The sequence below is a fragment of the Diachasmimorpha longicaudata genome, chromosome 6 (genome assembly GCF_034640455.1).
Source record: "Diachasmimorpha longicaudata isolate KC_UGA_2023 chromosome 6, iyDiaLong2, whole genome shotgun sequence".
Classification (NCBI taxonomy): domain Eukaryota; kingdom Metazoa; phylum Arthropoda; class Insecta; order Hymenoptera; family Braconidae; genus Diachasmimorpha; species Diachasmimorpha longicaudata.
Window position 1 is genome coordinate 7,685,652 of NC_087230.1, and position 27,757 is coordinate 7,713,408.

Sequence of the window (27,757 nt, forward strand, 5' to 3'; positions counted from 1 at the left end):
TTTTGTAAAACCGGAGTTTTCCACTCTCTTTTACAATCATTCGCTGGTGAATACCACAGTCTATTTCGAGACTGTCACTATCTAAAGTCGTAATTTGTTGGTAGGAATGCCTTAGTGAATTCAGGGCAACTTTTTCATATTTATTTGCAAAATAACTTGATTGCGGATTTAATCTTGTGGCAACAGTGAAATGGATAACTGGGAAGGTAAGTGAACAAGTCGACACATTTACTTCTTTCTACCATCAGTACACATATTTATTCAACTACAGCTCAAGTTACATCGATCTTGAGAGCCAAACATAAAACAATTGTTTTTTACCACTAATTAATTTGAAAAAATAGACACCCCTATATGTCAGTTGCACGTGAATAACTACAGTATGATTGAAGTAAAAATGAAACGATATGAGTAGTACAGATTATAAGACCCGCCAGCAGTCTCGGCGTTGTGGTATTTTTCAAATGATTTTCGTAATGGTGATCATTACGTTAAGTTTTTATTCATTACACAATCATGCCCCGTGGAAACTAATCAATAATCGAAGAAAGAAATTATCACCTTATCCTTAGATAAAAATTCGTTTTGTAGAAAATTCAAGTTTTCGGGAAACAAATAAGAAGATAAATTAAATAATCGAAGAATTAATTGAGCAAATTTGATAATATTCTTCCCGGTTTTCCAAAGGTGCTAGTTTTCATTTTTCCGTTAATTGCTCTGTAAAGAGACGATGGAGAAAATGCAGCTCCAATTAACATCAACCGTTGGTACTTAGTTCATTATTTATGAAGGAAAAATATCAAGTCTTTTTTGTAACGAAATTAATCTACCAAAATGATCGTGTAAGCAATCCTAACAGCTCTCTACAAAATTTCATTATTTTTATTATTTCTTGTAGAAAGAAAAATGCATCCAGAACGAATCAAATGCTGGAAAAGTAAATCATGGAATGCCTCATGAACAAGTTGCCTCAATTCTTCATCATAAATTTTATTTTATCAGAATTTTCGTCGTTTTTCTGTTTAAATGGCACCATTTTACCTTAATCAATTCTTGATGTTCTTAATTCTTTCTGGCATCGAGGACTGTTCACTGGTGTTGGATTTGTGGTATTGATTACGTTCAGATGATTTATTCAGCATAAAATGTGACACGTTCTCGTAGACGACCATGGTGATGACGGTGGCCGGTACAACTCTTGTTAAGTTGGGACTCAAGCCCTTGTAAAATCCGCGCCAACCTTCGCCCCTGCAATCAACCACCAGCAATACTTTTCTTACTAATTTTTCTTCATTTTCGGGAAATTCGATGAGATAAAAAAAACCCGCGTACGATTCTTGACGGATGAAAGGGAAACCTGTTTTGCACAACTTCGTATTTTTTCCTGTTACGCGGAAGAGCGTGTTTATTTAATTCCGTAAGTTTCCGTATTCATTATATTTAAGTTCTGAAAATAATTGACGTGAAAAAATCAGCCAAAAATCGTACTGCTGGTGGTTTAATGATAGTTTCCACGGTGTGCACACACTCAAATATTCATTATCACTAAAATTTTCATTCATGTGGGCCCGCCACATTAATTAAATCTATACAATAAAAATTATAATTTTTTCATTGATTCAGCACATTCTCAGCCACTCCTGCTTTTTATCTAACTCAATCAAACATTAAATTATTATTTAAAAGTGCTGTCTTAAATAATCATTTGCATGAGAGAAAAATGATGGTATCTCGAATAATAAAATTTGTGGCATTATTTTTATTTCTAATTGTTAACTAGGATGAGGAAGAGCTATTTACAGCTACATAATAATGGGGCTGTAATAAATAAATTTTTTCTAATATTTACAGTTTATGAACACAAGATCTTAACGGTTAAAGATCATAGTTCACAGAACATCGAATTGTTAATGTTTCTTGATAATTTTCAAATTATTTGAACTAATTCATTACTGAATCTAAGTATCAGGACAAATATGTCGTCACGAGTGAATTTCTTAAAAGTTACTACGATATCTGTTTATTATCGATTGCTGCATACGATTTTGCCACGCAGTCGTTCTTTTATCTATCACGGAAACACTCTCCTTCCTTACATATTAATTTTCCTCGCTCTCTCTCTCTTTCTTTGTTGATTCATTTCGATTTACATCAACATACCCTCAGTTCTCAAAGATGATAAAATTTAGGTACAATTCACCCCAAATATTCTAGTGAAGATGCGGTGAAATGGTATTAAGTTGTTTCATTCCTCCATTGACAGGAAAATTTTTCTAAATTCACTAAGTCTCGCGATACTTGCGTAGTTAAAAAATATTCTACTGAGGAAGTGCTCTATCGTAACGATTAAGAAGAAATTAATTAACTCGAAAAAAAGGAAAATATAGTGAAGGTACTACTTAAGTTATTAAATTCGCCCATGTCGCAACCATTGATTCATAAACTTTCACAGAGAAAAATATCAGTTAAAGTTCTCAGTCGTGTATCGTGAGTCAAAATTGATAATTTCTTGAGTATGAACGGAAAATTGAGAAATTGACGAATAAAAATGACAGAAAAACTCAAACTTTTTTAAACAGATATTGAATGCTTCTGCCATTGATTTTCTCATTTCCACGTCATTATTCTCACAAGAAATCAATTCATCCAAGTTAAATTAACTATTCTATGCGATGATCTAAAGCTCAACTTAAACGCCACCGGTGACCTTCTCATAAATAATTATGATGAGGCAAATGTTTGGGGTGACGTGTACAAGGTACGGCGATAAGCCTTTGTAAAAACCCCGAATGCCTTCTGACCTCCATGTAACTTGGATGCAGTGCCATGTGCCCTTGTAATCATGATGATGATCTTGGAGGCGTGCCCTCACCACTTGGTAGGGGTACGTTGATGCGGCAGCGATTAGTTTTGATATTGCTGCGAAGAAAATGTACTCCATGGTTCCCTAAAATCGTACAAATTAATGCCAATGAATATTGTCATTGATTAACGAATTAAATTCCCAAAAATTATGGCTTGAATACTCACCAATTTAGTATCGATGGGCATTTTCCTGTAAATGTTATAATGGTTCTTCATCTCTTCATACGTCATGAACTGAATAGCCCCATGTGACACCCCAAACATACCAGGAACTAAACCCTGAAGATACGAAAATTATTACCAAAAACTTTTCGTACAAACCCAATAATTTTCCATAGGAAAAAAATCTTGTTTCGTTCTCTCTCATCGTACTTTATACAGTCCCCTGACACCCTCAGTCCTGTAAATCTTCTCAAGTGCATCCATCATTCCAGAGTACCTCTTGGACTCTGACAGGGTTACGTCAGTCTTGTATTGCAAACACAAACGTGTCTTCACAACCCAAATTGGATTTGTCATCAACAGAGTTAGAACACCAGCGTCAGCTGCTGCAAACATATGTAGGGATGGACCCAGGGGTTTTTTCGAGTTGCCACCTTGTATCCATGTTTTTATACTATTATAGCTGGAAAAAATCATAATTAGATTTGGTGAATCCTTCCATGCTTTTTTTGCATATTAATTGGTGGTACCGATTTTTTTCTGGACTTACAAGAAGAAATAAAATCCCCAGGAGCTTCCAGATCCCAGAACGTTGGGTGCTACTCCTCTGTACAATCCCTTCCATCCTTCTAGTCTTATTATTTCTCGAATTGCCTGTCGCAACCCTGAGTACTGTGGTACAGATTTTGTTACCCCATCGTTGACTACAAGATAGAAAAAAATACTGATAAAATTCGGAACTTCGAAACTTAGTTAATAAATTTTTGAAAATTTTCTCGTTTAAAAGGGATCATGGAATATAAAAATTCATTGTAACTGTCTTTTATGCCCCAAAACCTCGTCATCCACGGTATACAACCAATCTAGCTATTTGAAGTAAAGAGCTACTGCTGATAAACTAGTGCTACTTTGTTGGCAGACTACGAATCAAATAAAGGAGACACACAAATGTCTGACGCAATATCGGAACCCATTGCCCGTTCGGGTGAAGAATAGCTATGCTCTATTACTCCATTTCCCCAATTACTCACAATAAAAAGGAAAAAAAATATTTATTCTCAGTCTGAAATGATGGGGATCGGTGCAAGCTACTTAATGAGGCAGAAAATCTATTTATGATATCGGAAAGTGAAATCTGCGAGCTAAATACATCACAGTGAGTTTAAACACGTGGATATGATTGTGGGATTTTATCTTCGGCGACGTACAAAGTCCAACGATTTTTCCAGAGGGAATATTAACCGGTGTCAATTGTTCATTTCGCCTATCGAAAGAAAGGTGGTTGTTGTAATTGCGGTAATTGTTAGTGTCCACTAGAACTGATTAGAAAAAGAGTAGTTAACGTTTTTTATGGGGCCCAGATCACTAGATTCAGTAGAAAAATATATTTTGAGACTTTTCGCCAAATAAGAGGTCGATATCAATGAACAAATCCGAGGCTTAAATTCCATCGATTGAAATGGTTCTATTGGAAACTAATGAATGTGGTAGCAGTTGTATTTTATAAAGTCCATTTTATAATGTCCCTGTACTTCGATTAACTGCTTATATGATCATCAATCGTAATTACGAGGGGCGACAAATGAAAAGATGTAAAAACACAACGTCTAAAAACTCGAGACGAGCCCCCGATGATTATTTATCGAAAACAATAGCCTCATTATGATGGTCACGTGCTCGATGGTCTTGAGAACTGCGTGTGGAAAATTTACTTGCACTTGGTACGAACTATGACTACTTATTTTATTCAGAAATTTCAATTTAGTGGGGGAGAGTGACAAACCACTTGCTCTGAACGAGTACATAAGATTCTCATCACTGATAGCTGGACGATCTTTGTAGGAAAGGATCATAAAGGTCATCACTAAGATAAACCATTTTGGAGATTGCTTCAGCTATAAGAAAGTCTCCTTGACAATTTTTTTTGGGAACTAAGCATTTCAGTAATCATTAGTTAATCAATTGGGTTGGGATACTGATGTTTTCTTTCAACATCATCCATATCCCAACCTATTTGGATCACCAGAGGATTGATGACCTCGAGCACTGATAAACTGTTTATTGTTTTCGTTGGTACACATCTGTTGTTTCATTTGGGTTCTTCGGGATCAATAGAAAATCAATGATTCTGAGTACTTCAATGGAAATAACTCATTGTCAATATGGCCCCGACTAAGGGTTTTTTTAATTGCATTAAAAATATGAAAAAAAGGGAAAATCAAGCCGGACGTGAAGTCATTACATAGTTGTAATCATGACATTTCAGACTTCATTTGTTTTGATTTCACCATTCACGTGCATTCCGGAGATGATACAACACGTGGCTCATTATAGATGTATTTCACAGTGTGACGTCAATAATATCGAAAATAAACTTCTGGCGGTTTTCCCACCATCAACATTGTAAAATGTCTCGTTGTTCCTCATTGAGGAAAGATCAGTCACATTTTCGTGTGATTACGACCGATTGTGATTAAAAGTCTGGAAAGTTTCTTCAAAAAATGAGAGTACAAAGGAGGTAACGACGTAAGAGAAAGTAAAAATGATGTACCTGCGAATCTGATTTTTATGAGATCCAATGGATGCAGCATGAGAGTAGAAACGACACCCCCAGAGATCCCAGCAACAAGATGTTCATACTTGAAGTGACTAAGAACAGGTAGAGATGTTCTGGCAGCTCCAGTTCCAGTTGTCTTGATCGTCGACATTTTATCAATTTTCAATTGATCCATGTAACACTCAGCTTTCGTTACCGTTGCCTCACGTTTTCCCTGGCTCTCGTAACTCGCCAAATCATTCTTATTTTCACCGTCACTAGCGAGTTCCACCGAGACGTTCCGGCATAGCAGTCTATCCTCTGGTAACACCGTGCCTCTTGCGAGTTTAACTGTTCGAGGGGTTAAACAATTTTCGATGGATTGACCGAAGGTGCCCTCGCGAGTTCAGAATGTTCGGAAACTGTCTCGAAGAATTTTTATGAGAATCACGCGGTTACGAGTATTAGAGGATTGTTAGGCAACTGCAGGTGTGATGCGCACGCCGAATGCCGCCATACTGATTCCAAAATGTTGCCAATAAGGCTGCAAGGAGAGAGTACCATAGACAGAGGTGAAGGGAAGAGATGTCCAGCGTCGATCCATTTTCATCAACTAAAAAATAGCGGAACGGTAGCGTATGAACTAAACTGGGTACGTTCCTGTAAGTAAAACAGGTCGCGCCTATGTACCCGTCGGTACCATGTTCAGAGGTAGGACAATATCCAGGATTTTACGTCATAAATAACGCCGATGGACCAATAATTATATTCTCAATAAATTCTCACAGTTTTACTTAACAATTACAAGTTATTACTCGTAAATTTATTTCTCACCTCACCAACTGCGATGAGGACTTTCCGGTCTTGTAATCTCCTCTCACTGAGTCACGCGAACAAAGTTGGCAATGCAATGTTTCAAAATCCATTGATAAACCCGCAATTTTTTCCTAGTAACAGTTTTATCTCTCGGTTTTGATTATAGATAATTCTGTCAAACATCAAGCTGAAAAATGGCTTTAACGATTCACCAGATAAAGAAATTGATTGTAGCGAACATTTGAGTCAGTCATTCGCGGTCTCCACTTTCGCCCGTGTTAAACAATTCCATCATTCATAAACTCAGAAGTATATGATTTTACTTGTTTCAATTGCAAAATAAATTCAATGCGAGATATAGTTCGGCTGATCAAAAATGGTAAGTTTCTGCAAACAATCCTATTCTTTTTATGGAAAGTGAATAATTTCGGTATATAAGAATGCTTTGCACCAGTTTAATAGTAATCCGGGGTTTTCATTGTTTTGTAATGTAATCGAAATTTTTTTCGATTTTCCCATCTTCAATAGAAACGCCTACCAATGTCATGAAGTGTGAATAAATTAGTAGGGATAGCATATTAATTTTTGTCCGCTTCCGAAGTGAAGTAATTTAGAGGTGATTGATGTTTAACGTGTGATAGTTTATGAAAAAATAAATTTGGTGGAATTCGGTGTAAAGTATAATTTCAAGGCACTTAAGAATTTAAATAATAGTAAGTTATTATTATCCTTGCATACAGAAGGAAATAATTTCTTTCAGAATTAATCATTCATCAATCGACACCTTGATAAAATAATTAGAAGGTATTCATTGAGAGCAACTTATATAATGACAAATAAATTTATGAAAGATAAATCTCCTAATCGATCAAACGAATCCTTGAATTGAAAAAAAAATTAATCAACACTCATATTCCACTTGTCTTTCTCTGTCAATGACGTATTTATCGAAATCATACTGCCTACTGCTTCATGGACAATAAATACATGAATAACATATAGTTATTGTATTTCACGAGGTAATAAACGCTTCGTATTTTCCAAGTGCGAATAACTCATTAGGATGCATACGTGGGGTGGGACTCTGTATTGGTTGTGATAATCATTAATTCTCTATGGATTCTGTCAGTTGTATTTCTTGCTTCAGAACCGACTGGTGCGTTTCTAACACATATTGAAGCTTCGAGATAAACCGTTAACAAAAGTCAAGTAATTTTGTATTTGAAGTGATAAATCGAAAGCCTAATTACAATTGGGTTTAGTCACAGATTAATTTAGAGAATTTATGAGAAATTAACTTTCACTTTTCTTGTCTGGCACTTCTTATTAATCTGCAAGAATCGAGAGCTTTTTTGAGAAATCGTGGAATAGGATCGAGATCCATTGACGAGATTAGAAGATTGGGATCAGCCGGTGATTTGTTTGATAAGGAATCGCAGAGTGAACTCTCTCTCTCTTAATGTGATTGAGTGATTCATTTGGACGGAATTTAATGCAGAAAGACCGGCCCTTCAGTTGGTTCAGCAAACACAAAAGATACCTGTGTCTCGCGGTGAGTCAAAGCGGTGGTTATAAATTTTTGAGTGTTTTTTAACTCATTTATCTGATCTGGGATTGTTTCCTATGGGTTTTTCCTGATGATTGCATCAAAGAATACTCATCGCAGCATTTAAGATGTTGTTGAACTCCTCTTTAAAAATAATCTTGCTTCCCGTTGCTGGGGCGGCTGAGGGGGGTCTACCACCGTAGCTTATCTGCTCCACAGGTATCTTCAAGGCCGCTGCGAGGCGATCGCGAACGTAGTGGTAGGCACCTTGGTTTTTGTGCTCTTCCTGAAGCCACATTATCTGAGAAAAGTCAATGAAAAATCGAACCATTGGCATCATCCAAGTTTGTACATGCTTTTGATTGCAAGTCGGGCAACAAAATATTATTTTATACTTTGACTAGGAGAGGCGGTCATATAACGTTGCAATTCATTAATTGATTTTGTAAAATTCAGTGAATAATTTGTGTGGAATTGGCAGAGCAGAAATCCACAGTCGCAGATCAATTATGAGTCATTCAATCAGGAAATTTGATGGGGACAAACTATAAAACGATGAATTGGAATTCATGACGATGATTTTGAAGACAATTAGTGCTGCTAAATGTCTTTTCAAATCATGATTTGAAATTTTTATAATTGTCAACGTCACGATAAAAATACGTAACTCCTTGTTAATGAATTCTCGTAATGACGTATTCAGGAAAATGTAATGGGACGTTTTCGCTTTGATTGTAAAAAACTTATGAGGAAGAAAAATTGAATAATCTTGAAATAGGCATACTACCGCGATTTGAACAATTACTTGTTCATCGATATTATCTGCTAGCGAACACAGTGACGTGATATCTCATTGGTATGTTAAATGCTGAGTTGTGTCACCATTCAGACAGGACAGTACTATCCATTCTCCGAGTCGTCTCACCTTGGCATTGGGGAACCTTGAAACCTCCTTAGTGACTAAATCATGTGGGAAAGGACAGATTTGCTCAATCCTGATTATTGCAATCTGCTCTTCTAGTTTCTGCTCGATTCTCGCCGCTAAGAGATCATAATAGACTTTTCCGCTGCAGAACAGGACTTTTTTTACTTTTTCCGGACTTGTCGTTTTATCGGGGTACATTGGACGGAATGTTGTGCCAGTTTCAAATTCGTCGAAACTTGATTGGGCCATTGGATGCCGTAACAGAGATTTCGGACTCATTATCACCTAATTATTGAAGTTATTGGAGGGTCATTTGATGAGAATGGTAAAACCTTATATAATAAGTCAGGAAGTGGTCCCTCAGACAGGAGAATTCGTGAATTATTAGTCAAATTGCAACATTCCAATCGACCTAAAACATCAGGATTAGTTTGCTTTTTTGGATAGCACTCATGTTATCCGATTCCGACTACAACGTGGCAACTGCATCTAATAAAGATTAAGTTATTAATATTTAAATATTTTTCCTGTCTTGGGACTCTCTTCCTCTTCAATTCCCTCGAACAATTATCGATAGCTGAGTGCTAAGACGTGACTATCAGGGAAAATTCATAGACATTTGGACTTCACATCACATTAGACGTCAGGTAAAGGAAACATTAACTTTACGCTTTATTCCTTGAATACTGCAGCTAGGAATTTTCCCGTCGAACAAATCCTTATCGTCTACTGCGTTTATGTAGAAGATAACGTGCTCACGATAGCAAAAGCGACACCAGTAAAATAATGCGAAAGAGTAGTCGCGATATTGACGAAGTTTAGCAAGAAAGTTAATAGAAATATGACAAGTGCCAACCAGGGGTTTGCGAAACGGCATGAGTATCTGTCTCCTGAGAGCATGGAAAAGATTGGCGGGTGTTGTGAGGTTGCAGATGATCCAGTTGATCTCAAAAAGTTGTCTGGTCATGATACTCTCCGAGCTCTCGCTTTCAGAAGATTCTCCCGATTTTCCGGGCACGTGAGTAGCATCATCATCACACAATTCGAGAAATCTTTCGATCCGCGCTGACGAGTGCTCTGGGCCTTGGCCTTCCATTCCGTGGGGGAGTAGAAGGACCAGACCAACCTGTCTCCCCCATTTTGATTGGCCAGAGCATAGTAGTGAGTCTATCACCACCTGGACATCAAATAAAGTGAAATGAAAAATGAAAATTATTTTCTGACGAGTCTGATCACACATCGTACGACTCAGGAAATTTTTATCGCGAGTGATTAGTGGGTGTTTAGTGGGAATAACACATGCGTAAGTGTACGAAGAAATTGCTGTCTTGTCACTCTTGAGAGTCCTCGTCGCTTATCTCCTCTTTGGTACCAAATATTAAATTTAGTTACAAATTATCGAGAATTGGAAATATACTTCTGGATGCCTTACCTGACAGTTGTTAGCAAAATCACCGAATTGGCCCTCCCAGATGGTTAAACTATTGTGATCATATGCTGAATATCCCAATTCAAAACCTGTAAAAACGAAATTCCCAGAAAATTTAGGTGTCGTCTGGACTGCTATCGATTTTATGGAGCTTTTCTCTTCTTTTTTACCTAAAACTCCATATTCTGAAAGTGGTGAATTGGTAACAGTATACAACGCCTGCCCTGGAAACACATTATTGAGCATATTCCTCCAAGTCTTATCCCGATTCTGATCGTGAACGATGTGCATTCGATGAGAAAAAGTCCCTCGTTCGACATCCTGACCCGACAGTCTCACATGATGACCCTCTTTGAGGAGGCTGGCGAACGCCAGAGCCTCTCCCACACCCCAGTCCACTTGGCGAGCATTCGCGAGCTTTCGCCTTCGATCAAAAATCCTGAAAACCTGCGAGTGAGGGTCGAGATCCTCCGGTTTCGTGGAAAATGCCTCGCAGATTCTTTTTATATCATTTTTATCAATTCCAGTCGGGGGGATTTTATTGGTTGGGCTTTGATTGGCAAAGAATTCGGTCCAGGGAACGTCGTGCCAGTCTTTCATCTGCATTGTACTTATACTCTGTGCTTTTTGGAACTCGGACTCACAGTGTTCACGAAATTTCTGGGTCTCCTGTGTAGTACATTAGAAGGGGGACTGAGCAAAGTCGCAGAACAAAGTCTCGCCAGCTGTTTGGGACCTCCTAATGTTATTAAAAAAATTACGATCACATTACCTGTTTAACAAAAGCTTCATCAATGATTCCTTCTTTCACCAATTTCTCACTGTAAATTGTGAGTACATTTGGATGATTTTTAATGCGTTTGTACATGAGTGGTTGTGTCAACATGGGCTCGTCCATCTCATTATGTCCATTGCGTCGATAACCGACGATATCTACAACAACATCATTATGGTATGCAGAACGATATTCAGCAGCCACTTTACTGCAGTAGGCCACCAAGTCAGGATCATCAGCGTGGACGTGAAATATCGGAGCATTTACTACTCGAGCTACGTCTGTACAGTGTGCAGAGGACCGGGAATACCTTGGGTCTGTTGTGAATCCAATCTGTGTGATGAAAATCACATAATCAATCACTCAACGACTTTTCACTCTTGACTAGTGAAATCGTACCTGATTGTTAATGACAGCATGAATGACTCCGCCAGTGGTATAGTCCGGTAAATTAGTCAGATGCATTACCTCATAACAAATTCCCTGTCCTGCAAATGCAGCGTCTCCATGCACCAAAACTGCTAGAGATTTCTTGCTCTTCGAATCGTTCTGGGCTACCTGTTCAGCCCTCACTCGTCCCACCACGAGTGGAGCTACCGCTTCCAGATGGGAAGGATTCCCCAGCATCGCTATGCGCATTGTTTTCCCTGTACGATCCAATACTTTCTCTGAATGAGTTCCCAGGTGGTATTTCACATCGCCAGATCCCAGGCCCTCAAGGGGAACAGGATTAAATTGTGTGAAGAGCTGGTCCAGAGGTTTTGCACAGACATTTACTAATGTGTTTAGGCGACCTCGATGCGCCATTCCAATTACAGCGGATTCAATACCTTAAACAGAAGTCTGTTTACTCTTAAATCTGCAATCTCTCACACCAGATTCACATGCAGGGATTCTACCTAGCTCTGCAGATGTCTCGAAGCACTCTATCATAGCAGGAATAAAGGCTTCGCAGCCTTCCAGACCAAATCTCTTCTCTGTCAAATATTTTTTGGCTAAAAACTCTTCGAACGTCACTGCTCTCATCACATTCAGCCAAATTCCTTTTCTCTGGTCCGCAGGCAGTTCCCAAGCCCCCGGAATTTCGAACTTGTGTCTCAACCACTCCAACTGCACTCGAATTTGATATTTTATTTGTGTTCAGATGTGTTACGAATTTTTTTTTCGTTTTAGTTATCCCAAAAATTACATAAAGCTGTCCATACTTGTTCAAAGTCTGGAATGAAGGTGTACTCCAGACCTAAATGTCCACAGTAAACTTTATTCAATCTCATTAAAATTTCTCTCAGTGGCAGACGTTTCTTGTCTCCTCCAATAACAGTTAGAGATCCCAAGGCAAATTCGCGATCTAAATCCACATCGGTCATTCCCTTCAAGTGTTGACGAACCACCACAGCTGGAGGTAGGTTTGGTGTTCCCTGGAGCTTTGCAGAGTCAGGATTTTGGATGCCCAGGGGGTCTGTGTCGGCTATTAGGTGTCCACGAGCCTGAAATAATACTTCTGCTGATTAGAATCGATGGTCTTCCTTAAAGAGTTGGATTATCCCACTTGATAAGCTCGAATCGTTGCGTCGATGTCCAGGGTCGTTTCTGTGGGGTCTCCAGGTGAACTTTTAATTTCTGGTTGGGAGAAAATTTCATCTTTTCTCATCCTCATTCATTACCACCATTTTCAACAGTTAACTAAACCCAGATCCTTTGCCCTCCCCCAATTTCAGATTGGAAATTAGAGCTAGGTAATAGGAGATGAAGCGGGTACCTGACATTTGTGCTGAAGGCATACTAGATGGTCGAGCAGATGCGGATGGCCCTGAGGATGATGTTGGCTTCAGAAGAGCCCTGGTGGCTTCGAAATATCTTGCCCAAGATTCCCCTACCGAGTGGGGATCCCTCAGCCAGGAATTGTACATCCCTTCTATGTACTGGCTGTTATTGGGATTGAGAAATGAGTCTGTTCCTCGTTTCCATCGTACATAGCGATGAATGCAGGACTTGAAGAGACTTCCGCTCTCCCATCGTCGTAAAATCCGCAACATTTCTCCATTAGCCGGATATTTATTTCTGCATTAAATTCTCCTGTCACGTGAAATTTTGACGCTCCGCCTGTCAACTGATTTCAGGCCATTGACAAATAATCGAATGCTAGAAATCTATTTGAATGATTGATCTTGTAAAGCTGTTTATGGATGTCTTTGAGCGAAGTAAATACAAAAATGCATAAATGCACAAAAAGTCGAAATGCAGAGGGAGGGGGTGGTAAAAGACCGTTGAAGTTTCATCATTTTTCACCATGCAGCAATTAACACAATTATAATTTATTTATTTGTTTTATCTCCAGGGTAGCAATGCGTCGATTCTCGCTGAGTACAGAGTTTTCGGAATCCACCCGAATAATGATCCAGCAGGCACAATATACCCGCGGAATAGAATTAAATCTAATAAGGTAAGAAACAAAAATTATGCAAAAAGTTTATTCTCCAAAATGACACGCTGGAGGACAATATTTATGACTTTTATATTTACAGCACAAGTATTTGATTCTTATCAATTCAATGCATTCCATTTTCATAATTTTATCGACTTTTTCAGTACACGGTTTGGAACTTTATACCGAAGAATCTATTCGAGCAATTCCGGAGGGTAGCCAATTTTTACTTCCTCGTATCTGCGATAATGGCTGTTTCGATCGATTCACCAGTTTCTCCCCTAACGACTTTTTTACCGCTCCTCTTCGTTATTCTCGTGACCGCTTGTAAGCAGGGCTATGAGGATTTCCTACGACATCGCTCGGACGGTCGAGTCAATTGTACTCCAGTTACAGTAGTTAGAAATAAATGTGTTCAAGTAGGTCAATAATTCCCGCTAAACGATCAATCAAATTCAGACAGTTAATTTTTTCTATTGCTGCATTTTCAGGTGGTCCACTGCGAGCAAATTGTCGTCGGTGACTTAGTCAAAGTCTCCAGAGATGAAGAAGTACCTTGTGATCTTATTTTACTCCACAGTAGTGAGTCCAACGGCTGTTGTTACGTTACAACGTCGAATTTAGATGGGGAAACTAATTTGAAAGTGAGAAAAATATCTGAAGAATAGTTACATCTGGAACTATTGAATTATTGGAAAGAGGGATCAAGTAGCATACGAATTGAATGAAGTTCATATGCTGCTTTATATATTTTTTAGATTTTTTATAACTGCACTATTTGATTTTTACATAGACCATTCAAGTACCCAAGTTTACTGTTCAAAAATCTCTGGAGGAAATTACAACGATGGAAGCTACGGTTACCTGCCAACACCCACTCGCTAACTTGTACGAATTCTTTGGGAATGTGGAGGTCAAGTTCAGTGAGGATGAATTGATCAGTGGATCTTTGACGATCGATAATGTTCTCCTTCGAGGATCAAGGCTGAAGGATACTGACTTCGTGATTGGAGCCGCTGTGTACACCGGAAGGGATACGAAGCTATCTCGGAATTCAAAGAATAATCCGAATAAATTTTCTACTGTGGAGAGGTCAGTGTAATTCTATCTTTGCGTATATTCTCATTACCGGTAGGATTTTATTACGTGTAAAAAAATGAATGATTTCTCACTCCTCACTATTTAACACCGATAATACAGTTCTTCTGAAACTCGATTACGGGTTCGCGAAAGAAATGAATCTGATCAGAAGCTCTATAATTATCGGAATATCTGATCTAATAATGATCAAACTTAATCATGTCCACCCAGTCGTATACTTTTATTATTTATTTTTCTCAGAACTATCAATAATTATCTAATCTTCTTCATCTTCGTGATGGTTTTCGAGATCATGGCATCAACGCTTTTGAAGGAATTGATTGCAGTCAATGAAGAATGGGATAGTTATCTTGGCGAATCTGATTTTGTGAATTTCTCGAAGCTATTGAATGATGTACTCACTTTCACTGTGCTGTACAATTATCTGATACCTATATCTCTCTACGTGACAATTGGTACGTACCTACTCGATAATGGTGTCCTCCATTAATCGACATTAACTGATAAATTTTACTTTGTTGTAATTAATATTGTACTATTTGTATGATGGAAAATTGCAGAACTTCAAAAATTTTTGGGCTCTTATTTTTTCCGATGGGATAAGGAGATGTACGATGAAAGGGAAGGTGTCTATCCACTGGTAAATACATCAGATTTAAATGAAGAACTCGGCCAAGTGGAATATCTCTTCACCGATAAAACCGGTACACTCACAGAGAATTTGATGGTCTTCAGGCGATGTTCGATAGATGGAAAGATGTATTTGGAGAAGGACTGCAACGGAAAACTGTATTTAATTCCTGAGAATGGAGACAATAGAGAAGCTGAGAAAATTCAGACATGGCCCGTAAGCTTTCGATAGAATGGAAATGATATTTTCCAGTGGTACGATTTCTCTGATAGTTCAGTAGCCGCTTTTTTCCTTTTTAGGCTGAAATTTGGCACTTCATGATTGCACTTTCGCTCTGTCATTCCGTTCACGTCGCTCCTCCCATTCTTATGAAAAGCATAGCAGCGAAACGAACAGCATTTCGAGAGAGCTTTAGGCAGAGATCGATAACTAGGGTCAATAGTTCTCTCTTGATGGATCCAGGGTTACCAGAATATCAGGTAATAAGTGGAAAATCACTCCAATATTTACTTACTGTTTTTAATTTTTTTTCAATGATTTAAGGCGGCTTCAGCTGACGAAAAAGCTCTTGTTGAAGCCACAGCCAGATGTGGCGTTATATTAACTAAATACAGTGGCGACGAAATTGAGCTTAAAATTGGAGAGAAGGTGCTTTTCTTTACAAAGTTAGAAATATTGGAATTTACTTCTGGTAAGGGCCATTAAACAACTGAATAAAAATTTAAAAACTGAGGTTTTGGATTAACTTGTGTGTCTCAATTGCAGACAGAAAAAGAATGTCAGTAATTGTAGAAGATTCTGCTGGAGATCTTTGGTTGTACAGTAAAGGAGCAGATACAGAGATGCTGCCACTAATTGCTGACGGAAAAGTCAGAGAGGCAAAAATACATTTGGCAGATTTCTCTAAGGTTAATAACAATGTCCCTCCATTCAATGTCTATCGACAACAGCATGAATTTCTGCATTCTTAACATTAATTATCAACTGGAACATTTTATTTTTCTGCAGAGAGGACTCCGGACACTTGTCATTGCGTACAGAAAGCTCACTATTTCGGAATACGATATATTTTCGATTGCAGTTGAGCAAGCGAGACAGGTGATTGGAGCAGAACGTGTTCACCGAATGAACAAGGCTTACCATTTGATTGAGAATAATTTAACATTGCTTGGAGCTACGGGAGTCGAGGATCGATTACAAGAGGGAGTACAGGAAACTCTGGAGTCTTTAAGAGTAGCAGGAATTAAGGTAGATAATAAGTGAAGCCCAAGGGAGTGTTCGTAGAGTTATGTTTTGAAAATGGTTCGATTCATCCTTCGTTAGGTTTGGGTTTTAACAGGCGATAAAGCAGAGACTGCAGAGAACATTGCCTTCTCCTGTGGACATTTCAAGAGCGGAACTGATGTTCTAAAACTCATGGGGAAGACGACAATTCAACATTGTTTTAGCACGCTGACGAGTTTTGAGTAAGTTCGAGTAATGTGGAGAATAATAGTATTTTTTGCAGTCCTGCTACGTTAATCTGGAGCTTTGCCCCGGGTCGTTATCACTTCCGTGCACTCGTATCGAAGTGTGCTATCATGAGTAATTTTTTTTCCAGGCGAAGACTGAAATTAGAACCTTGTAAGCAGTATGGTTTACTGATGGAGGGATGTAGTCTAACAATTGCAATGAAACATTGTCCAGAGTTATTGAGAATCGTTGCTATGTCCTGCGATGCTGTCGTTTGTTGTCGAATGTCCCCACTTCAGAAATCCGAAGTAATTTTATCGAAAAGATATTTTCAGTTTTAAAGCGTGACAAAGAATATCTCAAATTTTCATGAATTATCAACTTTAGATTGTTCATCTGGTCAAGAATGCAAAGAAACGTCCACTCACTGCAGCTATTGGTGACGGAGGGAACGATGTTTCTATGATTCAAGAAGCTCATGTAGGCCTCGGAATTATGGGGAAGGAGGGAAGACAGGCTACAATGAGTGCGGACTTTGCATTTTCGAAGTTCATGCATCTACGTAAAGCACTTCTCGTCCACGGCCACTGGTACTACATTAGACTGAGTATATTAACGCAGTACTTCTTCTACAAAAATATCGTCTTCATTACTCCGCAATTGTTATTTGGATTCCACAGTGGATTTTCTTCTCAGGTATTACTAACAAATTCTTCAGTTAATTTGATTATTTGGAATATTAGGGCTTTCACGACTGTAAAAAATACTCGAATTCTGGAGGTTTTTTGACAATTGTCAGTTACCTAAACAACTTTATTGACTGATACCTTTTATTCTTCTAGGCTCTCTACTCTAGTATTTTCCTGATGGGTTTCAATTTATTTTTTACGTCTCTCCCTGTCCTGATGTTTGGACTATGTGAGCAAGATTATTCAGCAGAAACATTGAAACGTTTTTCCCAGTACTATTTACTGAATAAAAAAAACTATCTACTGTCTATTTATCAGACGATCATTTGGCTCGTCACAGGTAATCAATCGTAATAAATTTGGAATTACAGACTGCTTTAATAACACCACTCATTCTTGATAATTGGTGTGTCTTTTGCAGCTATATGGCAAGCATCTGTGATTTATTTTGGTGTCTACTTTTTTTGGCGCATCAATCCTGTTAATCTTTACGATAGTACTGACGCCGGTTATCACGGTTTCGGGACCTGTATATTCCATCTCGTTACTCTAGTCACTAACTTACAGGTAAGTCCGTAAATTTCGTACAATTATAATAGTGAAAAATAATATTATTGATGACAATTAGATAGAGAAAGGCCTGTAGACAATCATCACTAGATTGGAATTTTTAATTTTGATTTTAGATATTTTTGCGGAGTTATTTCTGGACTTTTCCGTTTTTGGCTAGTATTGCCTTTTCGGAATTTACGTTCTTCGTAATGACACTGCTTTATTCTTCTCTGGATCCGTAAGTAAAATATTAAAGTTATTGAGGTCCTCCTAAAAAACTAAATGCATGTGCTTTCAGAAAATTTAGTGGAGAAATGTATTGGCTATTTTATAAGCTCTGCATGTCTCCAACTTTCTGGCTCCTGACAATGATTATCCTACCGATTTGTCTCATACCCACCTGTTTCGTGGGTCTGTACGACAGATCGAGACCAGCAAAGTTGAGTTATCAGGCTGAAAGAGAGGAGAATCTTCAAGATACCTACAGTGAATGGAGTGTACCATCGACAGAGGTCAATACTCGTAGATTTCTCCGGCCACTCGTTATTTAAATATCGAACACGGTCATTATTGATTTGAATTTTGTGTTCCATATCCAATGATCATCAGGCAAGAAGATTTAACTTCGTTCCATGGCGGCGGAACTTCTCCTTCAGAATAGCGGCATGATCGAAATTAGAAGATAAGCTCATCAGTCCAACCGTTCCTCCTTTTCAAGGTAAATTAACACATATTCCTGCATTATATTTACTTTTCCTTGTCGTTCTCCAAATTTTACGAGGACAGTTTAAAAATTTCTTCAATCCTCAATCTTGCAATTACCTGATTGAACTTAAATAAAAGTCATTGGGAAACAAGTGACTTAAGTTCAATGTTCCTGGTTAAGAAAATATGAAAATCGCATTCTCCAGTCTAAGTCTGGGCGATCAATAGATTTCCTCTATCAACAAATGCACCAGCTGTATGAGAACCATTTCCGTAAAATGACGAATGCGCATCCAGTTGCATTGTAGATGAAGGGCGCGGGGAAGAGGGGAAATGAGGAGAATCATGTAAAAGTCAATGTGGCTGAGTTGAGCTGTGCGAGATCTGCTGACGCAGACGCACTACAAGCCCACGAGTCTATTTGGAAACCAGCGATTGTGGGAACTTGAAGCTACTGGCAAAGTTTGGCCTGTGACCGGAGCTCCCTCAGTAATATCTCAGCATGCATTGAGATTCATGTGTTTTGGCCTACGACAGTGACTTCAGTCGATGCCCCTTTCGATTGATCCATATTTCCAATGATTTCTTCGATTTTTCAACAACTGTGACGTTACCATCGCAACGGAATTTCGATACATACAAATCCAACATATTCTGGACTAATCGGAAGCTTGAGAATCGTTCTGGTGGATAAAATGTGAGACTGGGAACCCAGATAAGCCGAGTGCGTTTATTTGTTGGTTTTTGTATTAGTGTACGGAGTGCAGATTAGCTTATTTTGCATATCCATATGGTTTCGGAGTAAGAATTCTCGACAGTATTTAGGAATATTTTTTGTGTAAATCTACGTACAGTTTGATGTATAGCTCACACTAGAAACTGGACTTTTTGCAGCAGTAGAACATTGAAAAAATCGCACTGAAAGGTTTATACCGTTGATTAGTTATGAATAGAATGTCAATAAACTGATTGTCCCAGCCTTGAATTCAGTGGAATGATAACATGCTTAGCAATAATAAACAACAAGTTGCCAGGTGAGGTGAACAGTTGTCAAGACAAATGAGAAGTAACGTGGAAAGAAGAACAATAAAAAATTTAGAAGATAAAACATAAGTCATTGTCAAGGAACAAAAAGCACTTGGTTCATTAGTGGAATGAGGAATAATGAGCGCCTGGTAATTTTGTTTTTTTCGAAAATGGTTATTTTTTCGTTTTGTCAATTTTCGTTTGTTCTGCTGTTCACTCTATTTTTCACTTTTGTCAACTATCCAGCTCTTACTTTACCTTGTGATGTGTGATTATACAATGTGGTATGCAATGGATATGCTCTCGCAGTTCAACAATAGCACTCATAATAGTGCTCAGGTAATGGGCACACAATTATAACGCGTGGGATTTGGCCCCTTATATCGCATTACTGAGCTAAGTTGGCATGCAATGTTTCAAATTCTAGCTCAGTCATCGTTTAATCAATTATAGGATTTATAGTCTGCGTGCTGCTTCACTCTTCTAGAAATGAGCCAAAGGCAAAAAGGTAGAGGTAGAAAGGCAAAGGAGCAAGGTAGAAGGGAGCCCTCCATCGAGAAATAAAAACATTGATAGCAATAACTCTCAATTCGTTTATTTTTATCACTAAGCGACAAGAACAAAATGGAAAAGCATAATTGACTAATTACAAAAGTAGAGAAGTGAATACATATTTAAAAGTGGCTTTATCACTTTTTTTAAATAATAACGGTGATAATGATTTTATCGTCAACGCCCCTTCATTTCGTCAGGGACAGTTTGGTCTATTCTTGAATTTTAGTTGGCATTTCGAGTCCATTGAGTTTATGTAATTCAACTAATGATGAAATTTTTCACTCTAGGTATAAAATTGAAATAATAAAAAAATGAGGATAGCATCACGCCATTTCCAACGTCCAATTATCATCATTCTCCTAACAGTTTTGGTCTACTGCATCATACAAGTGTTAAGATCAGAATTGAGCGCACAAGAGAGTGATTTACCGAATAGTGAAAAGCTGTAAGTTGAAAACTTTTATTAAAATGAGAGGATATTCAGGCTTAATGATTTTTTTTAACTGAAAATTCTAGTAACTAGAATTGTATCCAGTAACTGTTTAAAAGATTATGTAATAAGCGTTCAAGATCATTCTGATCCTAGTTATGTAGATTTGTTTGAATGTAGTAATTTTGTATCAAGGATAAATCACTTTCAGACTCCACATATCGCAATTAATAAAAGAATCAGCGAGACAGAACCAGCGTCTGGACGATGGTGTGGAGGCATGCAAGCATCCCCAGTTAGACGTGAATAATCCCGAGATTTTGAAATTCATCCACGATGTACCGCCCCTTAATTGTGCGTCAGAGGATTGGGTATCGGTTGAAGGATCTAAACTTTCTATCCAAGCGAAAGCAGTGGAACGCCATGGATCCATAACTTGTGCTTTCAGCGAAATTTTGAGGCTGGATGACTACAAGGTCGAACTGAGTCCTCCCCAGGAGTCAGACGATGTCTATATCCTCCGTCTGAGCGATTTTGTTGACGTAAAATGTGAAGCATTAAGTGGAAAGCGATGGCACAGTGTGCTTGCTGGAGTAAAGCAAGACCCCAATATTATGACATCAACATCATGGAACAAGGTTCCAGATACTGGAATGAAGTTGAACGTACTTATGTTTGGTTTCGACTCACTGTCTCGCAACACCTTTATTCGAAAACTACCCAAGACTTATCACTACTTAAAAGAAAATCTGAACACTCAAGTACTTGAAGGCTACAACATCATAGGTGATGGTACGCCGCAAGCTCTCATTCCCATTTTAACCGGAAAAATTGAATTGGAATTACCAGAGACACGAAAACGTATGGGTCCAAAGGCAAATCATGTTGACGTTTACCCTCTTATCTGGAAGGAATACAAGGAGAAGGGATACATCACTGGCTTCATGGAGGATGTTCATCACATCGGAACTTTCACTTACAGATTGAAGGGATTCGATCAGCAACCCACTGATCACTACATGAGAACTTTTTACCTCGCTGCATCGCCATTTTTTAGAAATTCTAAGAAATTTTGTTTAGGAGAAATTCCTAGACACATGGTGAGTGAATTTATGCTTTGCGAACTGGTAAAGTGACCTTGAAATATTCGTTATGAACTATTCTCGATCACGGATCGATTAATTATTCAAATTAATTTCATATTCTAGCTGATGTTAAATTATATAAAAAATATCTTCAATGTTTATCGAGATAAACCGAAGTTTGTGTTCGGCTTTCACGGCGAATTATCACATGACTCTTACAATGATATTGGGGTGGCAGACAATGATGTCTATCAGTGGGTGAAAGATTTACAAGAGGAGGGCCACCTAAATAACACGATTTTGATTTTGATGAGTGATCATGGTCATCGGTAAGTACAGAGTACAGCGGAGCTTGAAATCGGTCTGATAGACCATGATGATATGTAAGTTCCCAATTCGGGAAATCAATTAATTCTAGTTTTGTTTTTTAGATTTGCAGAGATCAGAAATACATTAGCAGGAAAACAAGAAGAACGTCTCCCGTTCTTCTCGTTCACATTCCCTCCCTGGTTTAAACAAGTGTATCCAACAGCCTATGCCAACTTTGTCTACAACACTCGACATTTATCAACACCCTTCGATGTGCACAAAACACTGCAGAATATTTTAAAACTGACAACTCCAAAGACGGGTGATCTCAGTGAACGTGATATTAGTTTATTTGATAAGATTCCATTAGAAAGAACCTGTGCTGATGCTTTCATCGAGCCCCATTGGTGTGCCTGCTTGGGATGGGAGGAATTATCAACGATGAATTCCGCTGTCACAACTGCTGCCAAACATTTCATCAACTTTCTTAACTCATATACTGAAGAGCATCGAGATATATGTGAAATATTGAAGTTGGATCAGATCTTATGGGCTGCAAAACTTATTCCAACGAATGGTAAATAAATAACATGAATTTCATCATCTGTGCTACGGCAACTGAAGATAAGTGAAGTGGTAAGAAAAAAAATAGGAAAATCTTCCGGGAAAGGAGGATTCCGGAGGGCTATCATGATTTAATTTCCTTACACGCAGACAAATTCGTGAAATAATTGATGACGACAATTCTTAAATTTATAGTGCCTAATATAAAAGCAATCCATAATGATTATGCTTCATTGTCAGACACATAAATCAACTGATACGTTGTAGACCCTCCATTTGCATTTTCCTCACGGCAATGGAATTATAATAATTTATCTTAGAATATGATATGGCAAGCAATTTCACTCTCCGCACCATCTTTATATACTTCAATTTTAAGTTTGGAATTTTTTCCTGAATTTCAGGATTACTGAAGTTCCAGCAATCAGGGGATAAAGACGGTTTCATTGGTGACTTCAGTGCTCAAACTCGTCTAACAAATGAAATCTATCAATTAAAAGTAAGGACCCAACCTGGCGGTGGTCTCTTCGAGGCCAGTATCGACCATGACGTCGAAAATAACAAGTTCAGTACAAAGGTAATTTCACCAAGTTTTGAAGCCGTAGTGGATATTTCTCAAATTCTGCCAGAAAAATTACTTCAAACGACGCTGTGAAGTGTTCATAGTTCATTTCGAATTCGTTCATTTTTTTGTTTACAGATAACTCACGTTAGCAGGATAAACAAATACGGATCCCAGGCAAAATGCGTGGAAAATGAATTCCCTCACTTACGAAAGTACTGCTGCTGCAAAGATTGGACTCCATCATAGTAGGTGCTATAATTACTAGAATAAATTCATTACTAACGGTGCAACATTCCAGTGGTCCAACATAATAGTTCATTTCGAAAATATTTCTGAAAGTTTGACCTTCGCAAATGACTGTGGAGCGGTTTCCTTTTACATTATCAACTTTTGTATAAAAAAGCCTAAAATTGTACATTCATGAAATTAATTATAGCACTAATAATTGTTCATCACGTCTATGTAAGGGTGGTAAACTGCAGTAATGTAAATAGCTACTCTCTTAGAATTCAAATTCTGGTCACACGTAGATTTAGAGTCTACATATTCATACTTTTTTCATTTTCTTCCTCCAAAGATATTCCTCTAATACTTTGTAAATCTCTACAAACGACTTTTTGTTGTTTATGTCACTCGGGCCGACTGTCGTGTATTATTATGAAGCCTAGGCCGATAAGGGCTGTTTATGGAACTATCTTGAGACTTTTATTGTCCTGAGACTGTCAAAGCACGAGATCAGTCGGGCCTCGTGGCATACACTAGTATTTCACATCACATGATCTCAAAAACATTATTCTAATACATTTAATCATAATCCGCGCCTTCAGCGTCTAGTGATATAATCCACTATTACCACTTCACTATTGGGTAATTAATAATTATTCGAAAGTGCTGTGATTAAGTGTAATTTCATGTGCCAATTCCCTTTTCATGACAATTGCGATATCTTTTCGTTCCTCCTAGTTAATTCAGGGCTGAGGGAATATGAGACTGCCATTATATTTGTCTCGATAGGTCGCCAGAAATTCTATAAAGTCATTTTGGAATGAGAGCAGCTAAAAAACATTTCTAGAAAAGCGAGGTTTTCATACTATTAGTTATTTGCATCACTTGTTTTCAGGAATTTACTTTAATTAGACTTAATTGAAATATTTGGCTTTATGTTGTGGTTCTCGTTTAAAAGTCATTGTCATGTTGATGTAACATTCCTACAATTTTGCCATAATACTGAAATGCACAAAAATCTTAATTAAAGGAAACTTATTGTAAGGAAACATTTATTGTGAATCAATTTTCATTATAATTAATAAAGGAAGAATTATTTTAGCATTATATTTATTTATTTTATCCAACGGGATATGTCTTCTTAATTTGCAACCCATATTCTTTTACTTATGTGCCAAATTGATGAAGAACTGTCGTTATTTCACGAGTGTTGCGATCAATCAATAAAAACCCAATGTTCTGCTTCTGAGTTGGGTTCCTTGGGAAGTATGGCTCATCTTTTTTTGCTATTACTTCCAGTACTATAGTAGAAATTGTTAAAGTATTTGTGTCCTCTAATTTATGAACTCTGGAATGTTCAATACTCAGTCATTAAAAAATTGACTAAAGTCACACTATTAACTACATATTTTTTAATTGTTTTTCCTAGGAATAACTGTTGATCAAATATGGCTCAGTTTAATATTGATTCGCATACCTTACGAGATCTTTATAAATTTTTTTCGTACAGTCCAGATAAGGTTCCAATTGATCGTCGTATTGGCAATACTCTCCCCCAAGAATCAACATTTGGAAAATTTTAAAGATAAACTCTGTCCTTTCATTTTTGGAGAAGAGGCGATACTCATCGGACTCTTCGTCCAATAACATCTGCAAAGGCCATTCATAATAAATTCTTCTAACAGAATCATTCTTGATTGATCAAACTAAAAATAGAAGCGACTCTAGTCACTAAATAAATGAAGATCTGTTCCCTACCTTCCGCAAATTGTCAGCCACAAAAATCCCATCAATCTGTTCTTCATATTTTTGTCGAATGTTTCCTGAGTTGCAGACAATATTATTTTCAGGATCTTGCAATTTTTCGAAGAAACTCATCGATAAAACCGTGCAGGGGATCGGATTGATTTCGACTGCATCTGCGACAATTCCTTCCTCTGAGAACGAATACTTTCCATCCCAGATCTTCAAAGACTTTGACACGGTATTGTCTTTGAAAAACGCCTAGAGTGTGTATCAATAAAATTCTTAGGAATTCATTGAATGATGGAATGATTCATTTTCAAAGTTACCTCCGCTAACAGATATTTCTGGTACTGATAGAAGGGCTCATTAAAAACGAAATTTTGAATCATCAAGTTCAGTCCCCTAAAACCATAAAGAATTGTTGGTTGTAATGAATTGCAAAATAATTAAAAAAAATGACTGTCCAGGTGACTTCTTACCACTTCTGAAGTAGTTGTATAATATTTTTATCGTTCAGCGCTGGATAATTCTTCTCGGGAACGTGCACAAAGGTGTACTTCGTCTCTGCCTCCATTTGTAAAATACTTTATTCACTTATAAATCGCTACCATGACAACCTCAATCGATCATAACAACCCACGAAATCCTCAGAAAATCTTTATCAACGTTATTTCGGTCGTGTATAACTCACTACCAAATAGTAAATACTAAAATTATTATGCACTAGCGCTCTGGGCAAGAAAGAAAAATTGCTTCAGAATGGAACATACTTTATTTTCTTTTTACGGATTTGTACAATAGTACAATACTTGATAAATCGTACCTTCATAAATCGTGCGTTTATGATTCCTCTCTCTCTCTCCTGTTGTCTCCGTGTAATAAATAATAAATTAATAAATGAAGATGTACAAATAGTCATTTAGATATAACTTTTTTTGAGTTCGACAGTTTTTTATCGCAACCTCTTCTACTTCTTCTCTAGAAACAATCGTTACCGTAAAACTAACAAATTTTTATAAATACAATTCATGATTTTTTCCGCGTGTAATTAGCTACCGTTGTGAAATTTCTTCATGACATCAGATGAAATAGAAAAATTATGTAGTCGTGTATAAAAGTCTGTGATCAACCGTCATTTCATGTTAATGGTTTGTACTGTTCCCAATAATGTGATGATTTGTTTTTGTGAATTATTACATTCTGGAATTGAGTTATTATTCATCGATCCTATAACAGCTTTGTTCAGTACTATGATTTATATTATTCATTCATATATATAATTAAAAAGGAAGACATCCACCAGTTGTATAGGATCTCACTGATTGAGAAAGCACAATTATTTATATTTCATCATTCTTCGAGCACGGGAAAATCACCACACACAAATTACTCTATTATCTCATTCAACAAAATTACTCAATTTAAAAAAGATGAAACAATAGTTGCAAATACGCGACAAGTAGAGACTAGTTTTTTGTTTTGTTACAATATCATCGAGTTTGTTAAAAATATTTAAAATTATAAAATTAAAATTACAATTAACAATTAAAAATCATTCATTATGTATATTACATTACCCCTGGATGAATTAATATTAAAGTATAAAACTACAATATCATTTTATGGCTACGAATTGTTAATTTTCGTCATTCCACTAAAGAGCTATTGACTATTTTTTTTCCTCAGTGAAAACGTAACTTCGTCATTTTGCATTGGTGGCACGATGATTTTTATTTTCGCTGTATTATCTTCATAAATTTTCGCGAAGTATGTCGAGCACTTTTTGTATATACTTTGCTTGTTCATTGAATTTTTATTACATAACATCGAACGTATTTTTGTGATTAAATATCATTGAATAGCATAACGAAAACGAATCCTTTGGAATTTAATTCTCCCTGGGTTCAAAAAATTCAGAGCAGAAATTTCATAAAATCAATGGTTTCGGTTTTCATGGGTCCAATAGAATAGAAATGAAAATATAACTAGGGAGCATGAAAATCGAAAGAAATGATCTTTATCCCTCCGATAATTTTTTCTCACTAGTAATGAAATCGAATTTTATTGCATTGATACTTGGCAAGAGAACCACTATACCACATACTCGTTTACAAGAGTACGAATGTCCTGCATCCTCCCCTCAAACTATTCTCACATCCAATAATACGACAATTAATTATTTACATTCGAGGATTACAATCTAAATATCCGCGTTATCTTCTTTTTAAATACTGCACGATGGATTATGATTCTTTTACGTTAATGAAATATTTACACACGATAGCGATGAGGCTGTTCTTTGTTATTATCTACTCATTGCTACTATTATTTGTTGCTCTCCAGAGGTCTACTACTAATCTATTAGGCAGTGTTTCCCATCGCGGTGGAATTCTTAGTACCTTTATTCGTATCACTGAGTTAGTGCCATGTTGGTGTGTAGATTATATCGTGTTTTTCAGAGAATTAACACGAGTAAACAAGGTTCATGGCCTCTGATGGTCTGGTGTTGATTTTAGAATATCAGGTTGCGTTGGAAGACAGCTAGAACCTTAAATAGTATTTTTCAGTCAATTATTTTGGACAATTTATTCACATAAATAGACGAAACACATCTCATTGCGACTCATCAAGGGCATTAAAATG

General features: G+C 37.3%; 6 protein-coding genes across 30 annotated transcripts in view; 2 read left to right on the forward strand and 4 right to left on the reverse strand.

The window, feature by feature from the left end:
- Positions 1-89: 89 nt before the first annotated feature.
- LOC135163527 (phospholipid-transporting ATPase IF) lies at positions 90-20,617 on the forward strand. 8 transcript variants are annotated; one of them, XM_064123030.1, is made up of 20 exons: positions 90-206; positions 13,393-13,497; positions 13,644-13,898; positions 13,971-14,123; positions 14,273-14,571; positions 14,821-15,035; positions 15,141-15,427; positions 15,511-15,690; positions 15,755-15,902; positions 15,977-16,119; positions 16,220-16,459; positions 16,535-16,677; positions 16,812-16,971; positions 17,051-17,359; positions 17,506-17,692; positions 17,774-17,919; positions 18,039-18,142; positions 18,203-18,416; positions 18,514-18,622; positions 20,478-20,617. In XM_064123030.1, the coding sequence occupies exons 3-19, from the start codon at positions 13,728-13,730 to the stop codon at positions 18,571-18,573; spliced, it is 3,159 nt and encodes a 1,052-aa protein (XP_063979100.1). In that variant the 5' UTR covers positions 90-206; positions 13,393-13,497; positions 13,644-13,727; the 3' UTR covers positions 18,574-18,622; positions 20,478-20,617. The 8 variants fall into 8 exon arrangements, with proteins under 8 accessions (XP_063979100.1, XP_063979098.1, XP_063979096.1 ...); XM_064123028.1 differs by lacking the exon at positions 90-206 and adding an exon at positions 6,513-6,758; XM_064123026.1 differs by lacking the exon at positions 90-206 and adding an exon at positions 7,210-7,931.
- LOC135163533 (solute carrier family 25 member 32) lies at positions 228-6,091 on the reverse strand. The gene is made up of 6 exons (XM_064123037.1): positions 5,579-6,091; positions 3,578-3,731; positions 3,238-3,490; positions 3,031-3,144; positions 2,802-2,947; positions 228-1,248 (listed from the first exon to the last, which is right to left on the reverse strand). The coding sequence occupies exons 1-6, from the start codon at positions 5,757-5,759 to the stop codon at positions 1,047-1,049; spliced, it is 1,050 nt and encodes a 349-aa protein (XP_063979107.1). The 5' UTR covers positions 5,760-6,091; the 3' UTR covers positions 228-1,046.
- Positions 7,854-13,159, reverse strand: LOC135163530 (2-oxoglutarate dehydrogenase, mitochondrial-like). The gene is made up of 9 exons (XM_064123034.1): positions 12,814-13,159; positions 12,604-12,674; positions 12,260-12,541; positions 11,954-12,164; positions 11,454-11,884; positions 11,052-11,387; positions 10,450-10,948; positions 10,283-10,368; positions 7,854-8,226 (listed from the first exon to the last, which is right to left on the reverse strand). Exons 1-9 carry the CDS (start codon positions 13,088-13,090, stop codon positions 8,026-8,028), a joined length of 2,394 nt encoding a protein of 797 aa, XP_063979104.1. The 5' UTR covers positions 13,091-13,159; the 3' UTR covers positions 7,854-8,025.
- On the forward strand, positions 10,147-24,475 carry LOC135163538 (uncharacterized). The gene is made up of 5 exons (XM_064123045.1): positions 10,147-10,150; positions 22,003-22,034; positions 22,137-22,591; positions 22,983-23,155; positions 23,279-24,475. Exons 2-5 carry the CDS (start codon positions 22,015-22,017, stop codon positions 23,387-23,389), a joined length of 759 nt encoding a protein of 252 aa, XP_063979115.1. The 5' UTR covers positions 10,147-10,150; positions 22,003-22,014; the 3' UTR covers positions 23,390-24,475.
- LOC135163537 (cilia- and flagella-associated protein 300-like) lies at positions 24,420-25,804 on the reverse strand. The gene is made up of 5 exons (XM_064123044.1): positions 25,594-25,804; positions 25,441-25,516; positions 25,127-25,372; positions 24,846-25,018; positions 24,420-24,716 (listed from the first exon to the last, which is right to left on the reverse strand). Exons 1-5 carry the CDS (start codon positions 25,686-25,688, stop codon positions 24,536-24,538), a joined length of 771 nt encoding a protein of 256 aa, XP_063979114.1. The 5' UTR covers positions 25,689-25,804; the 3' UTR covers positions 24,420-24,535.
- Positions 25,805-25,867: 63 nt separating this feature from the next.
- Positions 25,868-27,757, reverse strand: part of LOC135163523 (uncharacterized protein) — a 46,171-nt gene continuing 44,281 nt past the window's right edge. For all 18 annotated transcript variants that reach the window (XM_064123004.1, XM_064123002.1, XM_064123007.1 and 15 more), the window contains one exon: positions 25,868-27,662. In XM_064123004.1, coding sequence (XP_063979074.1) covers positions 27,598-27,662 — 65 coding nt within the window. In that variant the 3' untranslated portion in view covers positions 25,868-27,597. The remainder of the gene's footprint in view (positions 27,663-27,757) is intronic.